Source organism: Thrips palmi, unplaced genomic scaffold (genome assembly GCF_012932325.1).
Source record: "Thrips palmi isolate BJ-2018 unplaced genomic scaffold, TpBJ-2018v1 HiC_scaffold_15, whole genome shotgun sequence".
Lineage (NCBI taxonomy): Eukaryota > Metazoa > Arthropoda > Insecta > Thysanoptera > Thripidae > Thrips > Thrips palmi.
In genome coordinates this window covers 6,482,795-6,499,596 of record NW_023144624.1, presented here as the reverse complement: position 1 = coordinate 6,499,596, position 16,802 = coordinate 6,482,795, and the positions used below count along the sequence as shown (strand labels likewise).

The 16,802-nt window shown below is 51.4% G+C and overlaps 4 protein-coding genes across 9 annotated transcripts in view; 1 reads left to right on the top strand and 3 right to left on the bottom strand.

The window, feature by feature from the left end:
- Nucleotides 1-3,318: 3,318 nt before the first annotated feature.
- On the bottom strand, nucleotides 3,319-5,339 carry LOC117641814 (uncharacterized protein C05D11.13). 3 transcript variants are annotated; one of them, XM_034379466.1, is made up of 6 exons: nucleotides 5,214-5,339; nucleotides 4,493-4,606; nucleotides 4,280-4,417; nucleotides 3,957-4,094; nucleotides 3,534-3,859; nucleotides 3,319-3,452 (listed from the first exon to the last, which is right to left on the bottom strand). In XM_034379466.1, exons 1-5 carry the CDS (start codon nucleotides 5,322-5,324, stop codon nucleotides 3,593-3,595), a joined length of 768 nt encoding a protein of 255 aa, XP_034235357.1. In that variant the 5' UTR covers nucleotides 5,325-5,339; the 3' UTR covers nucleotides 3,319-3,452; nucleotides 3,534-3,592. The 3 variants fall into 3 exon arrangements, with proteins under 3 accessions (XP_034235357.1, XP_034235359.1, XP_034235358.1); XM_034379468.1 differs by lacking the exon at nucleotides 5,214-5,339 and adding an exon at nucleotides 5,154-5,201 and having other exon boundaries at nucleotides 3,324-3,452; XM_034379467.1 differs by lacking the exon at nucleotides 5,214-5,339 and adding an exon at nucleotides 4,983-5,135 and having other exon boundaries at nucleotides 3,324-3,452.
- Nucleotides 5,340-5,495: 156 nt separating this feature from the next.
- On the bottom strand, nucleotides 5,496-7,238 carry LOC117641813 (tRNA N(3)-methylcytidine methyltransferase METTL6). Of its 4 annotated transcripts, none has more exons than XM_034379465.1 (3): nucleotides 7,101-7,238; nucleotides 5,817-6,482; nucleotides 5,496-5,736 (listed from the first exon to the last, which is right to left on the bottom strand). In XM_034379465.1, the coding sequence occupies exons 2-3, from the start codon at nucleotides 6,470-6,472 to the stop codon at nucleotides 5,568-5,570; spliced, it is 825 nt and encodes a 274-aa protein (XP_034235356.1). In that variant the 5' UTR covers nucleotides 6,473-6,482; nucleotides 7,101-7,238; the 3' UTR covers nucleotides 5,496-5,567. The 4 variants fall into 4 exon arrangements, with proteins under 4 accessions (XP_034235356.1, XP_034235354.1, XP_034235355.1 ...); XM_034379463.1 differs by having other exon boundaries at nucleotides 7,080-7,208; XM_034379464.1 differs by lacking the exon at nucleotides 7,101-7,238 and adding an exon at nucleotides 6,831-7,073.
- Nucleotides 7,239-7,250: 12 nt separating this feature from the next.
- Nucleotides 7,251-11,375, top strand: LOC117641812 (endoplasmic reticulum chaperone BiP). Its single transcript, XM_034379459.1, has 9 exons — nucleotides 7,251-7,398; nucleotides 7,989-8,132; nucleotides 8,242-8,608; nucleotides 8,689-8,925; nucleotides 9,034-9,300; nucleotides 9,417-9,599; nucleotides 9,713-10,063; nucleotides 10,146-10,370; nucleotides 10,458-11,375. Exons 2-9 carry the CDS (start codon nucleotides 8,005-8,007, stop codon nucleotides 10,677-10,679), a joined length of 1,980 nt encoding a protein of 659 aa, XP_034235350.1. The 5' UTR covers nucleotides 7,251-7,398; nucleotides 7,989-8,004; the 3' UTR covers nucleotides 10,680-11,375.
- Nucleotides 11,376-12,214: 839 nt separating this feature from the next.
- Nucleotides 12,215-16,802, bottom strand: part of LOC117641132 (transcriptional activator cubitus interruptus) — a 56,557-nt gene continuing 51,969 nt past the window's right edge. Inside the window, exons 7-13 of the mRNA XM_034378249.1 lie at nucleotides 16,612-16,776; nucleotides 15,913-16,332; nucleotides 15,408-15,833; nucleotides 15,104-15,334; nucleotides 14,673-15,017; nucleotides 14,056-14,567; nucleotides 12,215-12,966 (exon numbers count right to left, since the gene is read on the bottom strand). Coding sequence (XP_034234140.1) covers nucleotides 12,867-12,966; nucleotides 14,056-14,567; nucleotides 14,673-15,017; nucleotides 15,104-15,334; nucleotides 15,408-15,833; nucleotides 15,913-16,332; nucleotides 16,612-16,776 — 2,199 coding nt within the window. The 3' untranslated portion in view covers nucleotides 12,215-12,866. The remainder of the gene's footprint in view (nucleotides 12,967-14,055; nucleotides 14,568-14,672; nucleotides 15,018-15,103; nucleotides 15,335-15,407; nucleotides 15,834-15,912; nucleotides 16,333-16,611; nucleotides 16,777-16,802) is intronic.

The following is a 16,802-nucleotide window of genomic DNA, read 5'->3' as shown; positions in this document are numbered from 1 at the left end:
CCTCGGCGAGCCAGGGACCCTGCGCCCACCACACATACACTGTAGGCCCAGCCAGGTCCGGCAGGTCGCCGTCGCACAGTGGGCCGGAAGACCAGTGGGTGGACAAAACCCTAGACGCGTCAGCCGACTCCTTCCAAAGGGCGTCGCGGCGTCGCAGTCGGCTCCCCACCCCCTGAAGGTGCGAGAGAGACGGCTGTACCTGGTAGGCGCCCCAGCCCACGGCCTCGCTGCTGTCCTCGAGGCGCTGGCCGGCCACGCACTGCGGCACGAAGAAGATGAAGAGCAGGGGCACCATGGCCAGGGCGAACATGTCGGTGCGGCCCACGGACAGGATCACCTCCACCGTGCTCACCTGCAACGCCGGCGAGCGCCAGTCAGAACCATGGGCAGGCCGGCGGGCGCGGAGACCCCTTTCTCCCCACCAAACTAAACAGAAAAACTCCAAGACAAGGAAGAGAGCGCGGGGAAGCACCGTTTACCCACCATGGGGAGCAGCAGCCCGACGGTGTGGAAGTGGGGCAGCTTGTGGCCGAACACGTCGCTCAGCAAGCGGCATGACTCCGTCACGCGTCCGTGCATCTCCAGACTGCGCGACGTGTGGGCCGCGCCGCGCTGGGCCTGCACAACCAGCACGCTAGCGCTGTCTCTCTCGCACTCTTACGGGCGCCCCACGAGTGCGAGAGAGACAGCGCGACACAAGCCGTGCATGGAATGAACTCGCGTACCTTGAGCCGCGCGCCGAGCTGGAGGTACAACGCCGTGCAGGCCTGGTGCAGGGACATCTGCATCAGCAGCAGCGTGTACAGGCAGTTGTGGCAGCACATGATGCCGTACACCAGGACCAGCAGGGCGCACCAGCGAGCCGCAGCGCCCAGGTGCTCGTACAGGAGGCGCGTCGTGGCCGAGTCCGTGTCCGCGGCCAGCGTCAGCACCACGAACACCTGCACACAGAGTGGCGCGCCAGGGACGGCCATATCTCGTTTTGCAGTGCAGGCGATCAGTGTGGTCTAGCCCTTAATGGTAATGGTTGCGGCCCGCCCGCAACACAGCCCCGCTCTGCGGGACTGCCTACCCCGGGCTTCGCAGGCTGAGGCCGCCCCGCACCCTCACCTGAGTCAGCAAGGCGTACGCCACGAGAACGCGCGTTCGACGTACAGCCACTCGGGCTTCCCCTTCAAGAAGAGCCTGAAGCAGCAAGCATTTCGCCGTACCGTTCCTGGAGCACCCTGGACAAACTCCCGCGCTCCAACCCCCTGGTTACCTTGACGTCGAGCGTCGCCTCCCTCTCCACCTCCACGGCCACGGAGATGGCGAGGCGAAGCGCCTTTATGGCGGCCCCCGTCTTCTGGGCAAGCATCAAGTGCGCCACGAAGCTCGAGTAGCCACCGAGGAACGCGCGCAACGGGAGCCGCGCCGCCTCCGAGCTCTCGGCCAGGACGACGTCGGCGAGCGAGGCGAACATGAACAGCAGCACGGCCGCACCAGTGACCCGGGCCTCCCTCATGTAGCGCAGGACACGTCGAAGCAGCACGTCCTTGTCGCCGTCCACCGACAGGCACCACAAGAAGGCCTGCAGATGCGCCGCCAGCCCGGAGGTGGCCGTGGGACACATGTCGACCGCAGGAGGCCGCCAGGCGAGGGCGCGGACAGCACCCACGGGCTGCGCCCGGCAACAAGAACGGACTGGAAGCACGGGAAGGGGAAGGGCCCGCGGATGGGCGGGGCGGGCCACCATTGCAAGGGGTGAGTTGTCAGCCCCGCCAGGACCAGCCAGTCGGGGCGCAGGACGTCCACGACGAGCAGCGCTGTGGGAGAAAGAGCGAGCCTGTGCCTAGCGGGGGGCGCCACCTCGACCACGACCATCTTGAGGTGTCGCCCGAGCCGAGCGACTGCTGCGGGGAAGACCGCCCGCCAGTGGGGAAAGGAACTGGGGGCGGTTATCCCCGCAGCAACGCCAGCGCAACTTCTTCTGGGCCTGAGAGCAGCAGCGAGAGAGTGAGCAAACACGACTGGAGTGCGGACGAGAGACGAGACGTGACGGGCCAGACAGTCACCACCAGCCAGACTCAGCAGCGACAGACTCCGGGGCGCAACCGAAACAGACCCACGACGAGCAGGGCGGCGACGATTTGAGTCCGGAGGCACAGACACAGTCGTACTGGTCGGGGATCTGTAGTTGAGGGTTCCGAATGGCATCCATCCATCGCCAACTCAGCGGGCTGATTCTGAGCGGGGATCCCGTCGCCCTGTCTGCTGGGTGCAGTATTCATGTGGTGGCAGGCAGGCGTTGCGAAGTCCGAAGCGCTCACGCACACCGCTCATCATTAACGCGTGCCTTACTTCATTCATGAGCGAGGGTGAGCGTGGTGTGCACGGCAGGGCCTGCCGGGCAGGCTGGGCGGGGTGCTGCTGGCCTGTGCTGGCCATGCCGGCCACTGGTGCGACGGAGAAGCACGAGCACAGCACGCAGCCAGTGGCACGCCAGGCAGGACAGCGGTGGAAACTGGTGGAGACGGCAGGTCTGTCTGTGTGTGCTTTGCAATCAGGGGGGGACATTTTCACATCACGCCTTTTATGTCCGTGAGGAGATCAGTTTCCAGAAAACATTGTGCCAGATTGTCATGTTGCCTGATGTGTGGAATAGTGCAGTGTTGGGCGTAAAGAATTAAAGTCCAACTCGGTCACAATGGCTTGGGATAGGATGAAATATTATTGAAATATCAATTTAAATTAAAACACAAATTTATTCTCCATTATTAGAGATTTTGAATACATAGAACTAAGAAACAAACATGAAATGAAACAAAACACAGAAAACGAAAGGAGGTGCGTCTGCTTGCTACCTCAAGATGGAGAGTTGTCTGCCGCCTCTTCCAAGGAAAGCAAAGTCACATTTTCTCTCAATTTATAAAATAACAAAAAGAAAAAAAAATTCACACCCTGTAACAAGAAAATGACAGATTCATTAACAAAGAATATGTATGCTTATTGTTCAGGGTAACCAAACAAAACAAAAAAACAGGGTTCATTCCATAGCTATACAGTCCCACTTCACTGACTGGTAAGAGATTGCATAGCTTTGTGATGAACTATAGAGAGAATCCCTCTCTCCTTTCCTTTCATCTTACCTAAAAATACATCTTCTGTTAGGAACATACAGAATAATTACTAATATATAAATAAATGAAGACCATGGCACCAATTGGACAATGCAGAAACTTAGAGTCTTGTTTCCTAAAAGAGGGAAAAAGGGTTTATGGAAGGATGGATTGGCTATTTTTTCAGTAATCAAGAAGAAGAGAATGGAGTGAATACTCACCTTACATTCAGTCAAATAATAACATTTTAAATGTTCATCTGGTTTTGGTCCACAATTAGCAGTAGGCTTAAACAAGTGAGATGCAAGAATCAGTCTTCTGTGGAAAAGCATTCCAGCAAGGAAAAGCATTTACCTAAAACAGAAAAATAACAATAAAAGATGCAATTGTAGGATAAAAAATATAGTCTCCTTAAACTTAGGTAATAATTCTCACCTTGCAGCACAAAACACACAGCCAACAAAGCTGTGCAAGGTCCGAATTTTCTGCTACACTTAGTTGACATGAAAAGTAAACTTGCTTGATCCTTCTCGGTTTTCCAGCACTCCTCCCTCTGAGGATCGAGTTAGGTCAACTACATGCTCCTGGCTTTCTTGTTTATCAAGATCCATTATTATTACACTATCTCCATTATCCTTTCTTTTCTTCACAGGGCGCCTATGAGTAGCTAGGACAGCATTCCGCATCACATCGTCATGCATGAGCATGCTCAAACCTACGGTGCTTGCTGTCTCTTGAAGTGCATCTTTAGCTCGTGAAGCCTGTGTGGAAAGAAAAGAAAATTGGTTGACAATATTGAAATGTTTGTCATGGGCAACACTACCCTTGCCCTCATGTGGGAAGGTTGTTGTTCCTTACCTGCATGCGCTTGGCATTCAGTGCCTTGCGGGCTGCATGCTGTTCGGGTGTCTCCTTTGCTCTTAGCACGTTCATGCGTGCAGCATTCTGAGCACGCCTCGCCACTGCCTGATCAGGTGACTCCCTGGCCCTTGCCGCCTGCAGGTGGAAAGAGATGAGTCAATGCTGTTTTACAGATGTCAATAGAAATACATTTGGTAAAACTGGATTGTAACAAGCCTTCACAGAATGTAAGGTTTCCCTGGTCACACGGTGTGAAGGAATCCACAACCTCAGCCAATTAACGCCACAGATCTTTAATCAGGACAGGATTTACTACTCACCTGCATTGCAATAGCATTACGAGCTCTCCTATCAGCTGCTTGTTCTGCAGTCTCGCGGGCTCTCAGAACCTCCATGCGAGCTGCATTTTGCTCTCTACGGGCTGCGCAACCCTCAGGTGTTTCACGTGCTCGGGCAGCCTATATGTTAAACCATGTCCTTGAATAGAATTGAAAGCAACAGCCACTGAATGTATGATATTTGATAATCTTTACCTGCATTGAAGCAGCATTTCTGATACGTCGTGCAATAATTGATGGTTTTGGAGGTTCTACTGTGGGCCCTGCTGACCACATTAGGGTGGGTGTCTTGTTAGGATCGTCCATTACCTGTAACATTCCCAATGAGCTTAAGGAAACTAAAACAAGCCACATCCATACCCATTCAAAAGCTGAAAGCAACAAAGAAGTTTCTTGCACACTCAAACAACCTAAAATCAAACTGTCTACACCCATGTACAAACAGCAATAACCCAACCATACATACGAAATGACAAAAGCAACAGTAAAAGAACTGAATTTAATGAACTCAAACAATTTGAAAAGAAATGGTAATCGTTTGTGGACTAGGTAACGTTGCAAACAGATATATCGTTTCGGGAAGAGAGTATCATAACCTCAACCCACTGCATAAAGCATTTTTTCCAAAAGAAACCAGACCTAGAAAAAATGAACCAAAAATCTTAAGGGGAAGGCTTACACTTACGTGAATGGTGTTGACAATTAATATAATAACAGCAAAGAAACTCGGACAGGAAAAGGCCAAGTTGTTACAGCATCATCATCACTGAGCAAGCTGGGTTTGTTTACATACTACGCAAACCCACCCCACTACTCCCCGTCTGATCAATAAAAGTCAAAATCCCCCTACAAATACCTCAAATATCCTGCATTTACGTCAAATCCTAGCCATATCTGGAGGAACACCGTAACTTACCATAGCGTTACAGCTCCACCCTTTAAATGAGATGATTTTGAACGTAACCCTTCTTGTGTATTCCCCCGCAGAGGAGATGGACCGGAAGTAGTAGCAGGTTGCCATAAGCATGCTGCGCGCTTTCTTTCGAACTATCAAAATACGCCGACGATCAGAAACGCTTGTTTTTGAGCAAAGATTCTCTTTACATTTTTTAAGGAAGGTATGTCTTATAAGGCAAGCATTGAGTCGAGAGAAGCTGTTTGTGTTACAATGGATTTTGTGGTAATGATTGATGACAGCAACCTTTTTCTTTTTTTAATAGAAAAAAAATCACATTTACACAAATTGATTCTTTAACCATACAGAACAAAACTATGAACAAACAGCTGGTTTGCGGTATTTTCCTTGAATGAAAACTCGGTCAGCATCAACTTCTTCTTTTATGTTTATAGTTTTTCTTTGGACATAGGAATTTTCTATAATTTCAAATCCAGTTTTCAACATTAATTCTTTGAGATATTCCTCTGAGAAAAAATAGGACCTGAAACATTTAAGTATCCTTGTAAGTACAAAATTTAAAACATAAAAACAATCAGAAAATTGTTCCGGGATTTCACTTACCTAGTTCCATCCTGTCTCATATAGAAATTTTCAGATATTTTATTGCCAGGCTTAAACCTTAGTTGAGCCATATCATACAGACCATAATCACGAAGCAATAAAATTCCTCCTGGTTTTAATATCTTAAAAATATTACTTAAAGTGACAGTAAATTTATCTGGGTGAATGGCAGAAAGCACAAATATTAATGTAACTATGTCAACTGAACTGTAAGAAATTTCTGCAAAAATATTTTCAGTAGTAATATCACATTGAAAGGCTTTCATTCTGGACTCATCATAATTGACATTAGACTTAACAAAGTCCACAGCTCTTGGAGATAAATCACATGCATACACAAAAAAATTCATGCCTTCCTCCACAAGAGGGTAAATGAGATTCCCAACGCCGCAGCCGACTTCAAGAAGAGTTCGTTTATTCTCAGCACAACCAACTAGTTCAATAAACTCTCTTGTAGTCCAGTGACGGTCTTTAAAAAATCTTGTCTCATTTCGTTTGTAGAAAAGGTCCCAGTGCTTTTTAGCATTTTTTTCAAGTTGCTGAGCTTGAAATGATGAAACAAGTCGGTTGTCTTGTTTCTGCAGCTTCTCCCGGTCTTCTTCTGAGAGTACACGGGCACAATGCCCTTTGAAGGAAGTGTCTTCTGTGTGATCCATTCTGCAAGATCTGCAACGATAAATTAAAAATTATTAATCACCAGCATTGCTTCCAACGTGTTGACGTTTCTTTTCTTTGATCTTAATTATTCAAAATATCGGGATCAATTTTGAGTCAGTGGCTACAAAATATTTATCTGTAAGCACTGGCTCTGCTGTCATGGGCAGCTGCACTGCCACGCCTGAGTGGCTCTGAGGCAAGGGAGACAAAAAACTGGAGAAAATAGTGAAATGAAGGGGCTTGGTAGATCAGGGTGTAAGAAGTGAACGGTTTTCTCCCGTCACTCCACCGTGACTTATTTCCGTCTTGCCAGGGATTACATTGGGTAACCTAAGCAGAAACTGCAGCATTCCCAACCTCCTGTTTCTGCTGCACGTGCAATAAGTAGTTTCGAGGTCGGTGTACGTGTAACATGTGTACCTATAGGTTATTATTCGAGAGAGGTCAGAATGAACCGATGCCGATATCAGCAGTCTCGAACAAACGAGGTGGCTGACGACATGCCCCAGATTTCCGCCTCCAGATACTTCGTGGCCGATCTCGATCTCGCGCTTGACCAGACCCAGATTTGTGGCTTTCGGCCTCGTCGCCAGACCCAGTATTTACCCCGTGCCGATACTCCGTTACCTGCCGCTACTGCCAGGAGCTTTAGGCCCCTCAGACCAACGTGGGCCAATGGGAGCCAGCCAGCTGCTGGTCCCGCGGCCAATCAGGGCTACGCTCGTAGTGAAACGTCATCCACGCCGACCAATGGCGTTGGGCCACATCCGCGGAGGGGAACTTTCTGGCATTGATATTCGGGACGTACCAAGCAGACGTCGTGTTACTTCACTTCAGTGCAGACCGTTAGACAGCTCAGTGGATTGTGTTTCGCCGTGCGTTCTATATTGTCCTGCGGACGCGTCAAGACTCTTCCCTAAATTTGGTGCGTTCACTTTTTAATCGCCTCGTTTCTCTGTGTTGTGCTGCCTTTGCCTTTGAAAGCAGCGAAACTCTGCGGAACGGAACACCGCCCGCCGGCTACTCTATCCGTCGAGTTGAGACGCGTATTTGAGTGTGTTCGTGCCTGAGTCGTGGAATTTGACAAGGAATTGCATTGTAGCAGACATTTTCACTCGTTTTCTGAGTGTGAGCAAGTGGATACGTGTCGGGCTTAACAGAAGAAACGGGCTCTTTCGGCCGACATAGCTAGCCATAACCTCCATTGGTTGCTTGTATCATCCTCAAATACGACACGTCAGTGGTTTGTCATTAACTATTCGCATCGAATTTGTTTGCGAAAACCATTCTGAATGGTCTCTGTGGTCCATATTTCGAAAGAACAGTGCTACTTTTCAGCAATTTATCAAACTATTCGCCACTTTGCTCACACCCTTATGTGTCAATGAGTGATGTGGCATCATATATGCATCTTTCCTTTCTGCTCTCGCTCTTTCATTTTCGGTGACTTACCTTGTTGAGATGAAAGAAAGTGTGTTGGAAAACATCTTCAATGAATTTCTTTGTTTGTTTCAGGTGAGAACGTTCCACCATGAAGTTATTCTTAGCGGGAGTGGTGTGCCTTCTGGTCGCCAATTCATTGGCTGCCAAAGACGAGAAGGACAAGGCAAAGGAGGTTGGAACTGTAATTGGTATTGATTTGGGAACCACATACTCCTGGTAAGTTGAATTTTATCTCTTTTTGCTTGTTTTACTTAATACTCAAATGTTAGACAGTTTATGTTCTTTGTTTATAACTGTGATTTAACTCCTTGTTTCCTTCTTCCAGTGTTGGAGTTTACAAGAATGGACGTGTGGAAATCATTGCCAATGACCAGGGTAACCGTATTACTCCCTCATATGTGGCTTTCACTGCTGAGGGTGAACGTCTGATTGGTGACGCTGCCAAGAACCAGCTTACCACCAACCCTGAAAACACTGTCTTTGATGCGAAGCGTTTGATTGGTCGTGAATGGACAGACACCACTGTCCAGGCTGACATCAAGTTCTTCCCCTTCAAAGTAATTGAGAAGAACAGCAAGCCCCATGTTGTGGTCAAGACTGGTCAGGGTGACAAGACCTTCGCCCCTGAGGAAATCTCTGCCATGGTTCTCGGCAAAATGAAGGAAACCGCTGAGGCTTACCTCGGAAAGAAGGTTGGTCTTGAAACTGTATCTGTCAAGTTGCATTTTAATTACTTCGATTTGGAATCTAACTGTTGCATTTCTTGGTTTAGGTCACTCACGCTGTTGTCACAGTGCCTGCCTACTTCAATGATGCCCAGCGTCAAGCTACTAAGGATGCTGGTACCATCTCAGGTCTCCAGGTTATGCGTATCATCAACGAACCCACAGCTGCTGCTATTGCTTACGGCTTGGACAAGCGTGAAGGAGAGAAGAACGTCCTTGTCTTCGATCTTGGTGGTGGTACTTTTGATGTGTCTCTCCTGACCATTGATAACGGTGTCTTTGAGGTAAGAAACATTGTTATCTTGTTTTTGGAAGGTTAAAAGTTTCGCATTCCATGTCCTTTTTAAAACCTTTTAAATGACCGATAATTAAAAAATACTGTTTTCTTTTAGGTCGTTTCCACCAATGGTGACACTCACTTGGGTGGTGAGGACTTCGATCAGCGTGTTATGGATCATTTCATCAAGCTGTACAAGAAGAAGAAGGGCAAGGACATCCGCAAGGACAACCGTGCTGTTCAGAAGCTGCGTCGTGAAGTTGAGAAGGCTAAGCGAGCGCTCTCCTCCAGCCACCAGGTCCGCATTGAAATTGAAAGCTTCTTCGAGGGTGATGACTTCTCTGAGACCCTTACCCGTGCCAAGTTTGAGGAGCTGAACATGGTGAGCTGCCTTCTGACATAATTTATTTCTGTACACTATTTTTAATTAAAAAAATTTTTTTTTTAGTAATTTTGGTAACTGTTAGAAATTAAACCCCTTCATTCTTTGTATCACAGGATCTCTTCCGCTCCACCATGAAGCCTGTGCAGAAAGTCTTGGAAGATGCTGACATGAACAAGAAGGATGTTGATGAAATTGTGCTTGTCGGAGGTTCCACCCGTATTCCCAAGGTTCAGCAGCTTGTCAAGGAGTTCTTCAACAACAAGGAGCCTTCCCGTGGTATCAACCCTGATGAAGCTGTAAGTATGATTTTATCCTGCCTTGAGGACTGTTTTATTTTATAGTTACTTGTATCACATTTCATGGCGGTTTAGACAAAAATTTTGAATTGTTTTTCTTCTCTGCTTTACAGGTTGCCTACGGTGCCGCTGTTCAGGCTGGAGTGCTGTCTGGTGAACAAGACACTGATGCTATTGTCCTTTTGGATGTTAACCCTCTTACTCTGGGTATTGAAACCGTTGGAGGTGTCATGACCAAACTGATTCCCCGCAACACCGTTATCCCCACCAAGAAATCCCAGATCTTCTCCACTGCTGCTGATAACCAGCACACCGTCACCATCCAGGTTTATGAAGGTGAACGCCCCATGACAAAGGACAACCACCAGCTGGGTAAATTCGACTTGACTGGCATTCCTCCTGCACCTCGTGGTGTTCCTCAGATTGAGGTCACCTTCGAAATTGACGCCAACGGTATTCTGCAGGTGAGTTTTCTTATCCTTTCTGTGTACTAATTTTAAATCTTCTGCCATCATAAACTAAATTATGTTATTTTTCTTTCATTAGGTGTCTGCTGAAGACAAGGGCACTGGAAACCGTGAGAAGATTGTCATTACCAATGACCAAAACAGACTGACCCCTGAAGATATTGACCGTATGATCAAGGATGCTGAGAAATTCTCCGATGAGGACAAGAAGTTGAAGGAGCGTGTTGAGGCCAGGAATGAGCTGGAATCTTATGCCTACTCCCTGAAGAACCAGCTTGCTGACAAGGACAAGTTGGGTGCTAAGGTGAGATGAGATCAAATGCTGCTTTTGATCTTGTGTTTAAGGTATTAGTTGAGGAGAGCTGTAGCTAATTTTTTTCTTGTTTTGCAGCTGAGCGACTCTGACAAGACCAAGATGGAAGAAGCCATTGAAGAGAAGATCAAGTGGTTGGATGAGAACCAGGACACTGAAACTGAAGCCTACAGGAAACAGAAGAAGGAGCTTGAAGAGGTTGTCCAGCCCATCATTGCCAAGCTGTACCAAGGAGCCGGTGGCGCCGGAGCCCCTCCACCAAGCACCTCAGACGATGATGAACTCAAGGATGAACTCTAAAGACTGTTGACATTAACTTAGGAGATTAATTAATTTTCATGGACTGCCCCAAAGAAGTTCATGAGTTAAAGACAGTAACAAAGTGAAGAGCCCAGAATGTGACAAGTTCTGATTTTGTGCTGGAACTGCTGTGATTTATTTGTAAAATAGTTTGCCAGAGCACAAGGTGCTGATGCTCTATGAAGGAGGTCTTCTGCAATGCTTCCAGTAGAGCACAACGATCATCATTATCTGTTACTTTTTTAAAAAACTTAACTTCAAATTTTTACTTTGCCCAATGTCTCAATTTTAGTTTTGTCCTCATTATTTTGCTTACAACACACCAGCACCAGAGCAATCCATTTGAGTCATCTCCTTAAGAATCATTTTCATCTCTAGCTTGTTTTTCAATTTCTCGCAGTATTGATTATGGTTTGCTCTCGGGTACTTGTGTGTTGAGCTTCCAGTTCTGTGGAGCACATGCCTTACTGTTTCAGTTGGGCGATGCAAAACACCTCAGGACTGACAATACTGTGGCGTGTCCCAGTTCGTTTGACTGAACCCCTGTGATGTGTGTCTTGTGTCATTTTTCATTCCGAATTTCTGCTGCATTATTTATTAACTCAGATGCCAAAGTCTGATGTTATCTGTTAGTACAAGCAATTTATGTATGAATTTATGTGTGAATTCCTTTAATAAATTAGTGTTATGTCTCGAGTCGTGCTATGAGTATTTATTCGAACTGAAAGTTGGTGTAGTTGGCATTGTACTTATTATATAAGTACATGTCACATTAAGATCAATGTAAGCAGCATTATATTGGATTTGTTTGATTCAGTATGAAAGGGATAGTAGTCTGACCAAACTGTTCAATGTTCTCTGTGAGTAGTATACATATATATATGTCTCCTTTATATCCTGTATATATCTGATATATGTATATATGTATGAATAAAAACATTTTTTACACAACTTGTATTTTTGTGACCACCTCTCCACACCAACAGGCCAAATAATTTGGGCGATCCACAAGATGAAAACAGAACACTAACATGAAGCTCAGCCATGGTTTCACCATTGACAGGCCCAGCTGAATTTGTCTTCAGTGTTACATAGCGCTGGGAGGGTAGAGCACCCTTTTGGCACGCCGCAGGGAAGGCGAGTAATACCTGGCCCTTTATCGCCGTGACCACTTCCTCTGCGCTATGTGACGTTTTTCACACATTTCCAGACAGGTTCGACCCATAAGGCCTCGCCCTGAGCTGGTTATGGGCGCCGAAAGGCGAGTGGGTGCCAAATGGGTGGCCTACCCTCGAGGCGCTGGCCCCTATAAGCTCCTGAGTGATCTCTTCTAGGTGGTGGAATTGCAAGTTTTTTTAAAAATCTGATTTTGATGATTTTTAGGATATGTTTGTGTTATATTCTGGTCCCATAGCTCGTCCAACTAGCAAACAAACTATAATAGGCCAGCAAAAAGCAATTTCTGCATTAGAAAAAAATCTTTGTATTTGCATCAGTTTGATTGGGAGGAGAAACGCAGAATAAAAAACCTTGTGTCTTTGTTCAACCACAATTTTTTTTTTCAAAATATCTATCTTTCTTAGCACAACAATACATATAAATTTTACTGACAATAACTGTACATTAATCAATCTAGTTTCATTAAATAAAGGACAAAATTTCAAACGGCATTATTGTCAAAGCAGTCAAATCATTCTCACGGAGATAGTTGAAGTTCAATAAAATTTACAAGTTTCATTCCAATCACTTAAATTTTTACATTAAAGAAATAAAACATAAAAACACAGCTCAGTACTCACCAAATAAAATACTTACACAAGTCACAGTCATAACTTAAAAAAGGAGAGCCAAATTGGCTCTTTCACATTACTTAAATTATTAAAGTAATTGTACTATAATTTCATTCCATAACAAGACAGGCTCATGATTACAGAGTATATACAACGGAATATGATGAGCATGTATCACAGCGAGCAGGCTTTCAACAGATGCAGATCTCAAAGGAAATTCTGCACACCTGCAAAAGTATGAGATGCGTGTTTCTCCAACACAATTTTCCCCACCACTACAGTTTGCATAAAATCTATTCACAAAACGCAATTGACAAACACAAAGAAGTACAAACTACTGAGATGCTTTTAGTTGTCAGACTTATCTCAACAAGGGTTCAGTACAGGGTGGGAGTCACTACTGAATCATCTGGAAGTAGCGATTCTCCTCGAGGAGCGACGTGAGCGAGGAGGTCATGTCGTTGATCACCATGTTGGACTGTGGCGGGGCGGGGGCGGGAGGCGCGGGGGCGACCGCGGGGGCGGCAGGTCCGGCCTGCTTGGGGGGGTGCGTGCTGCTGGTGACGGGCTCACTGCTGCCCGCCGCCCCGGCCGCCGTCACCGCGGCGCCCGCCGCGCCCGCCGCGCCCGTCCCTCGGTCCGCCCAGTTCTGGCACTGCTGGACGTACTCCAGGGTGCGCTGGTAGGTGTCCTGCCGCATGCCCAGGGGCCGCGGCACCGCGCCCTGCGCCGCCTGCGCGAGCTGGCCGGGGTTGGCAGCGGTTGCAACGGCCGCGGCACCGACGGCCGCACCCGGCGCCGTACCTGCAGCAGGGCCTGCAGCGGGGACTGCAGCAGCACTGGCCGCAGCGCCCGCGGCAGCCCCGGCCGCCTTTTGCCGCGCCGTCGACTGGCTGATGTCCTGGCACTGGATCTCCGTCTGCGTCGGCGCCGCTGGGGAGCCGTGCGGCCCACCGTGAGGGCCTGCATGAGGTCCTCCGTGTGGCGTGTGGGGCGCGACGCCGCACGCGCACGCGCCGCCGCACGCATGCACAGGCTGGGGCGGCTGGTGGTACTGCAGGGGCGGCGCAGGCTGCGATTGGTGGTGACTGCAGCCGCAGCTCGCGCCGTGGTTGTGGTGGTGGTTGTGGTAGGCCTGGTTGGCGTAGGCCTGGCTGTTGGTGCCGCAGGCCTGGCCGCACATCTGCTGCTGCTGCATGTGCGGCATGGGCTGCTGCGGGGGCGCCGTGCTGCAGTAGTAGCCCTGCGGCGCGGGCGCGGGCGCCACTGGAAGGACCTGGCTGCTGCACGGCGAGTGCGTGTGCGGCTGCGTGTTGCCGTTGCACGGCGCGTAGCACGTGTTGCTGGCCGCGCTGCTGGACCGCGCCGTCATGGACTGCAGGCCTTGCTGCGGCAGGGCGAAGGGCGGCGCCGGCGTGCCCGCTGCGGGGCTCGTCATGGGCTGCTGGCTGAGCGGCGGGCCGTGCGGGCCGTGGGGCCCATGAGGACCATGCGGACCGTGCGGCTCCGACACGTACTGGCCGCACATGTTGACGCGGCCTGGCGCGGGCGGCGGCTGGTGGTGGTGGTGATGGTGGTGGTGGTACTGCTGGTAGTTATCCTGCTGGACAGGCCGGGCGGGGCTGCGCGGCATGTAGCCTTGGCAGGGCTGAGGCTGAGGCTGAGGCTGGGGCTGGGGCTGGGGACTCGGCTGGCAGTGCATGCTGTGGCAGTGCGACATGGGGCTGGGCACGGACGCGCACGACATGGGGCTGGCCACGGGCTGCGGGTGCGGCAGCGGGCTGGGCTGGTTGTGGGGGCTGGGCAGGGCGTGCGGCACGGGCGGCACGGGTGCGTGGCTCGGACATTGGCACTGGCCCTGGCACGGCGTCGACGGGCCGCCGCACACCGTGGTGGCGGTGGGCATGCCCGGGCTGGGCATGCTCCTGGCGTAGCCGTGCGCCATGGGGTGGCCGTGGCCCTGGTGGGCTTGGTGGCCGTAGGCGGGCCGCTGAGGGTGCTGTGCCGCCTGGTGGTGGTGGGCGGCGGGATGCGCGTTGTAGCTGCAGCTCGATTGCTGCGCCGCGTCCTCGTTCTTGAAGCCCGGGACGTCCGCGACCTGCAAACGAAGCCACCGTCAGTCACATGATTCACACAGCCTGATGTAACGGGGCCGAGAGCTACGCGCAGCATCGGCATTTTTGGCGTCAGCCTTTGTACTGACCTGGTTGAGGTACTGCAGCATCTCGTCGGGGATGACGAGCTTGCTCTCCAGCATCTCGCCCTCGCCAACCTCCTCCAGGGCCACCTCCTGGTTGGGGTGCAGCTCCTGCTTGAGGGCGGTGCCGGGGCCGAGGCCGGGCCCGAGGGGCATGGGCAGGCACAGGGTGCTGTGGGGCCGCGGCGGCTGCTGCTGGTGCTCGGCGGCCAGGCCCACCCGGCAGGGCTCCGACATGCGGCGGCCGTCGCCGTGGGTGCTGGCGGTGCCGGGGCACACGGGTGTCGCCGCGGAGGGGATGGGGCTCCACGCCATGGCGGCGGCACTCTGCTGCAGCGACATATTCTGCGTCTGAGGAGAAACGACATGAACGTTAAAATCGGACTCGTGGACCGGGTTGAAAACGTCTGAACACTGTCAGGGTCTGCGCCCCTTACCTGCAGCACGAGGTTGGAGGTGGAGTAGAGATCGTGGCGCTGGTTGTGCTGCCCCGGCGCCGAGGCGTGGCTGTGGTTGGGCCCCAGGCTGTGCCTGAGGGTGGACGTGGAGGCCGAGACGCACGCCGCGCTCTGCTGCGACGAGCGGCGGGAGCTCCCCGCTGAGATCGGGTCGTAGAGCGAGCCTGGCGTGGCCAGGAGCCTGGGGTGGTGCGAGGAGACGGCGGACACCTGCAAGGGGACGCACCGTTAGACTTGTTGGCGGACACGCCGACACTCGGGAAGAGGCAGAAAGAGGACTCACCCCGCTGCTTCGACGGCTGGAGCCCAGGTCCGCGCTGCGCATGCTGCCGTAGTACGTGCTGACAGTGGAGTTGGAGTCCCTGCGGATGTCGGGGACCGTGGTGGTGCCGGTGGTGGTGCCCGGGGGCGCCAGCCTGGCGTGCAGGTCCATGATGTTCTGGCTGCCCGTCGTGCCCGTCGTGCCGCTCTCCACCTTGAGGTCGCTGATTCTCCGGTTGATCTCCCCGATGCCGATGTTGCCGGCGTTGCCCCCGAGGCCGTGGCCACCGAGGCCGTGACCGCCGTGGTGCCTGGGGGAGGCCAGCCCCTTGGCCTGGAGCCGCGACTTGAAGCGGTTCCGACTGTTGCGGTCGACGGACACCTCGGCCACGCCGTCGCCGGCGCCGAGGCCCACGGCCTGCCGAAGCGCAACAGGTAGGTCCGGGAGCTGCGGACGGAAAGGGTTGGTTAGGACCTTCGGAAGACTAACGGAGTGGAATACCTCGCAGTGAGAGAGGCAGCCTTACCTCCATCTCCTCGCCCTCCCACTCGTCCGGCTCGGCCAGCGCCAGGGCGGCGGGGTTGTTGGCGCCGTTGTTGATGTTGGCCGTGGAGGTGGACACGTTGCAGTCGCTGAGCGGCTCGCCGCCGTGCTGCTGGCCCAGCGGGCTGCCCTGCTGCCCCGGCGAGTTGGCCTCCTCGGACTTGACGCTCGGGCTCGACATGGACGCCGTCTTGCCGCTCAGCAGATCCTCGGACCGGCTGGGGCTGAGCGCGCCCATGCCTCCAAGACCGTCGTCGCCACCCAGGCCGTCACCGCCCAAGTCACCTTTGTGCTTCTTGTTGGCGTAAAACTCGTGGCCGTGGACGGTCTTGACGTGCTTGCGCAGCGAGCTGGGGTCCGTGTACCGCTTGGTGCAGCCCGGCGCCTTGCAGATGTAAGGTTTCTGTACGGACAGAGGACGAGGTTGCGTTAGCGTTTGCGACAAGTCGGGGTGTCATGACATCAGCGACTGCAGCGAGTGGGAGACAGAAGATAGCAGCAAGATTGGGGATTCGAACCCGGAGGCAGCGCTTGTAGGGGATGGCGGCTACAGGGTGTCTTACCTAGCGGTCCATCCCTTGAATACGCTTGCATCCAGGAAGAGAAGAAGTGTTAGGAAGAGACGAAGGTAGAAGGAGATATGGGGCGTGCCCCAGAGAACAGAAATCTATCTTTGTCTTACCTCATTTGAATGGGTTCTATTTTGATGTTTGGCTCGATCCGAAGCATTGCTGAAAGCTTTGCTGCAGCCGGGGTACTCGCACATGTATGGCTTTTCCCCTGTATGTGATCTCAAGTGGGTCTTGAGATTTTCTAACCTGGAGTACGCCTTGTAACAACCCTCGAACTGCAATAGAGAAATCACGAATGAAC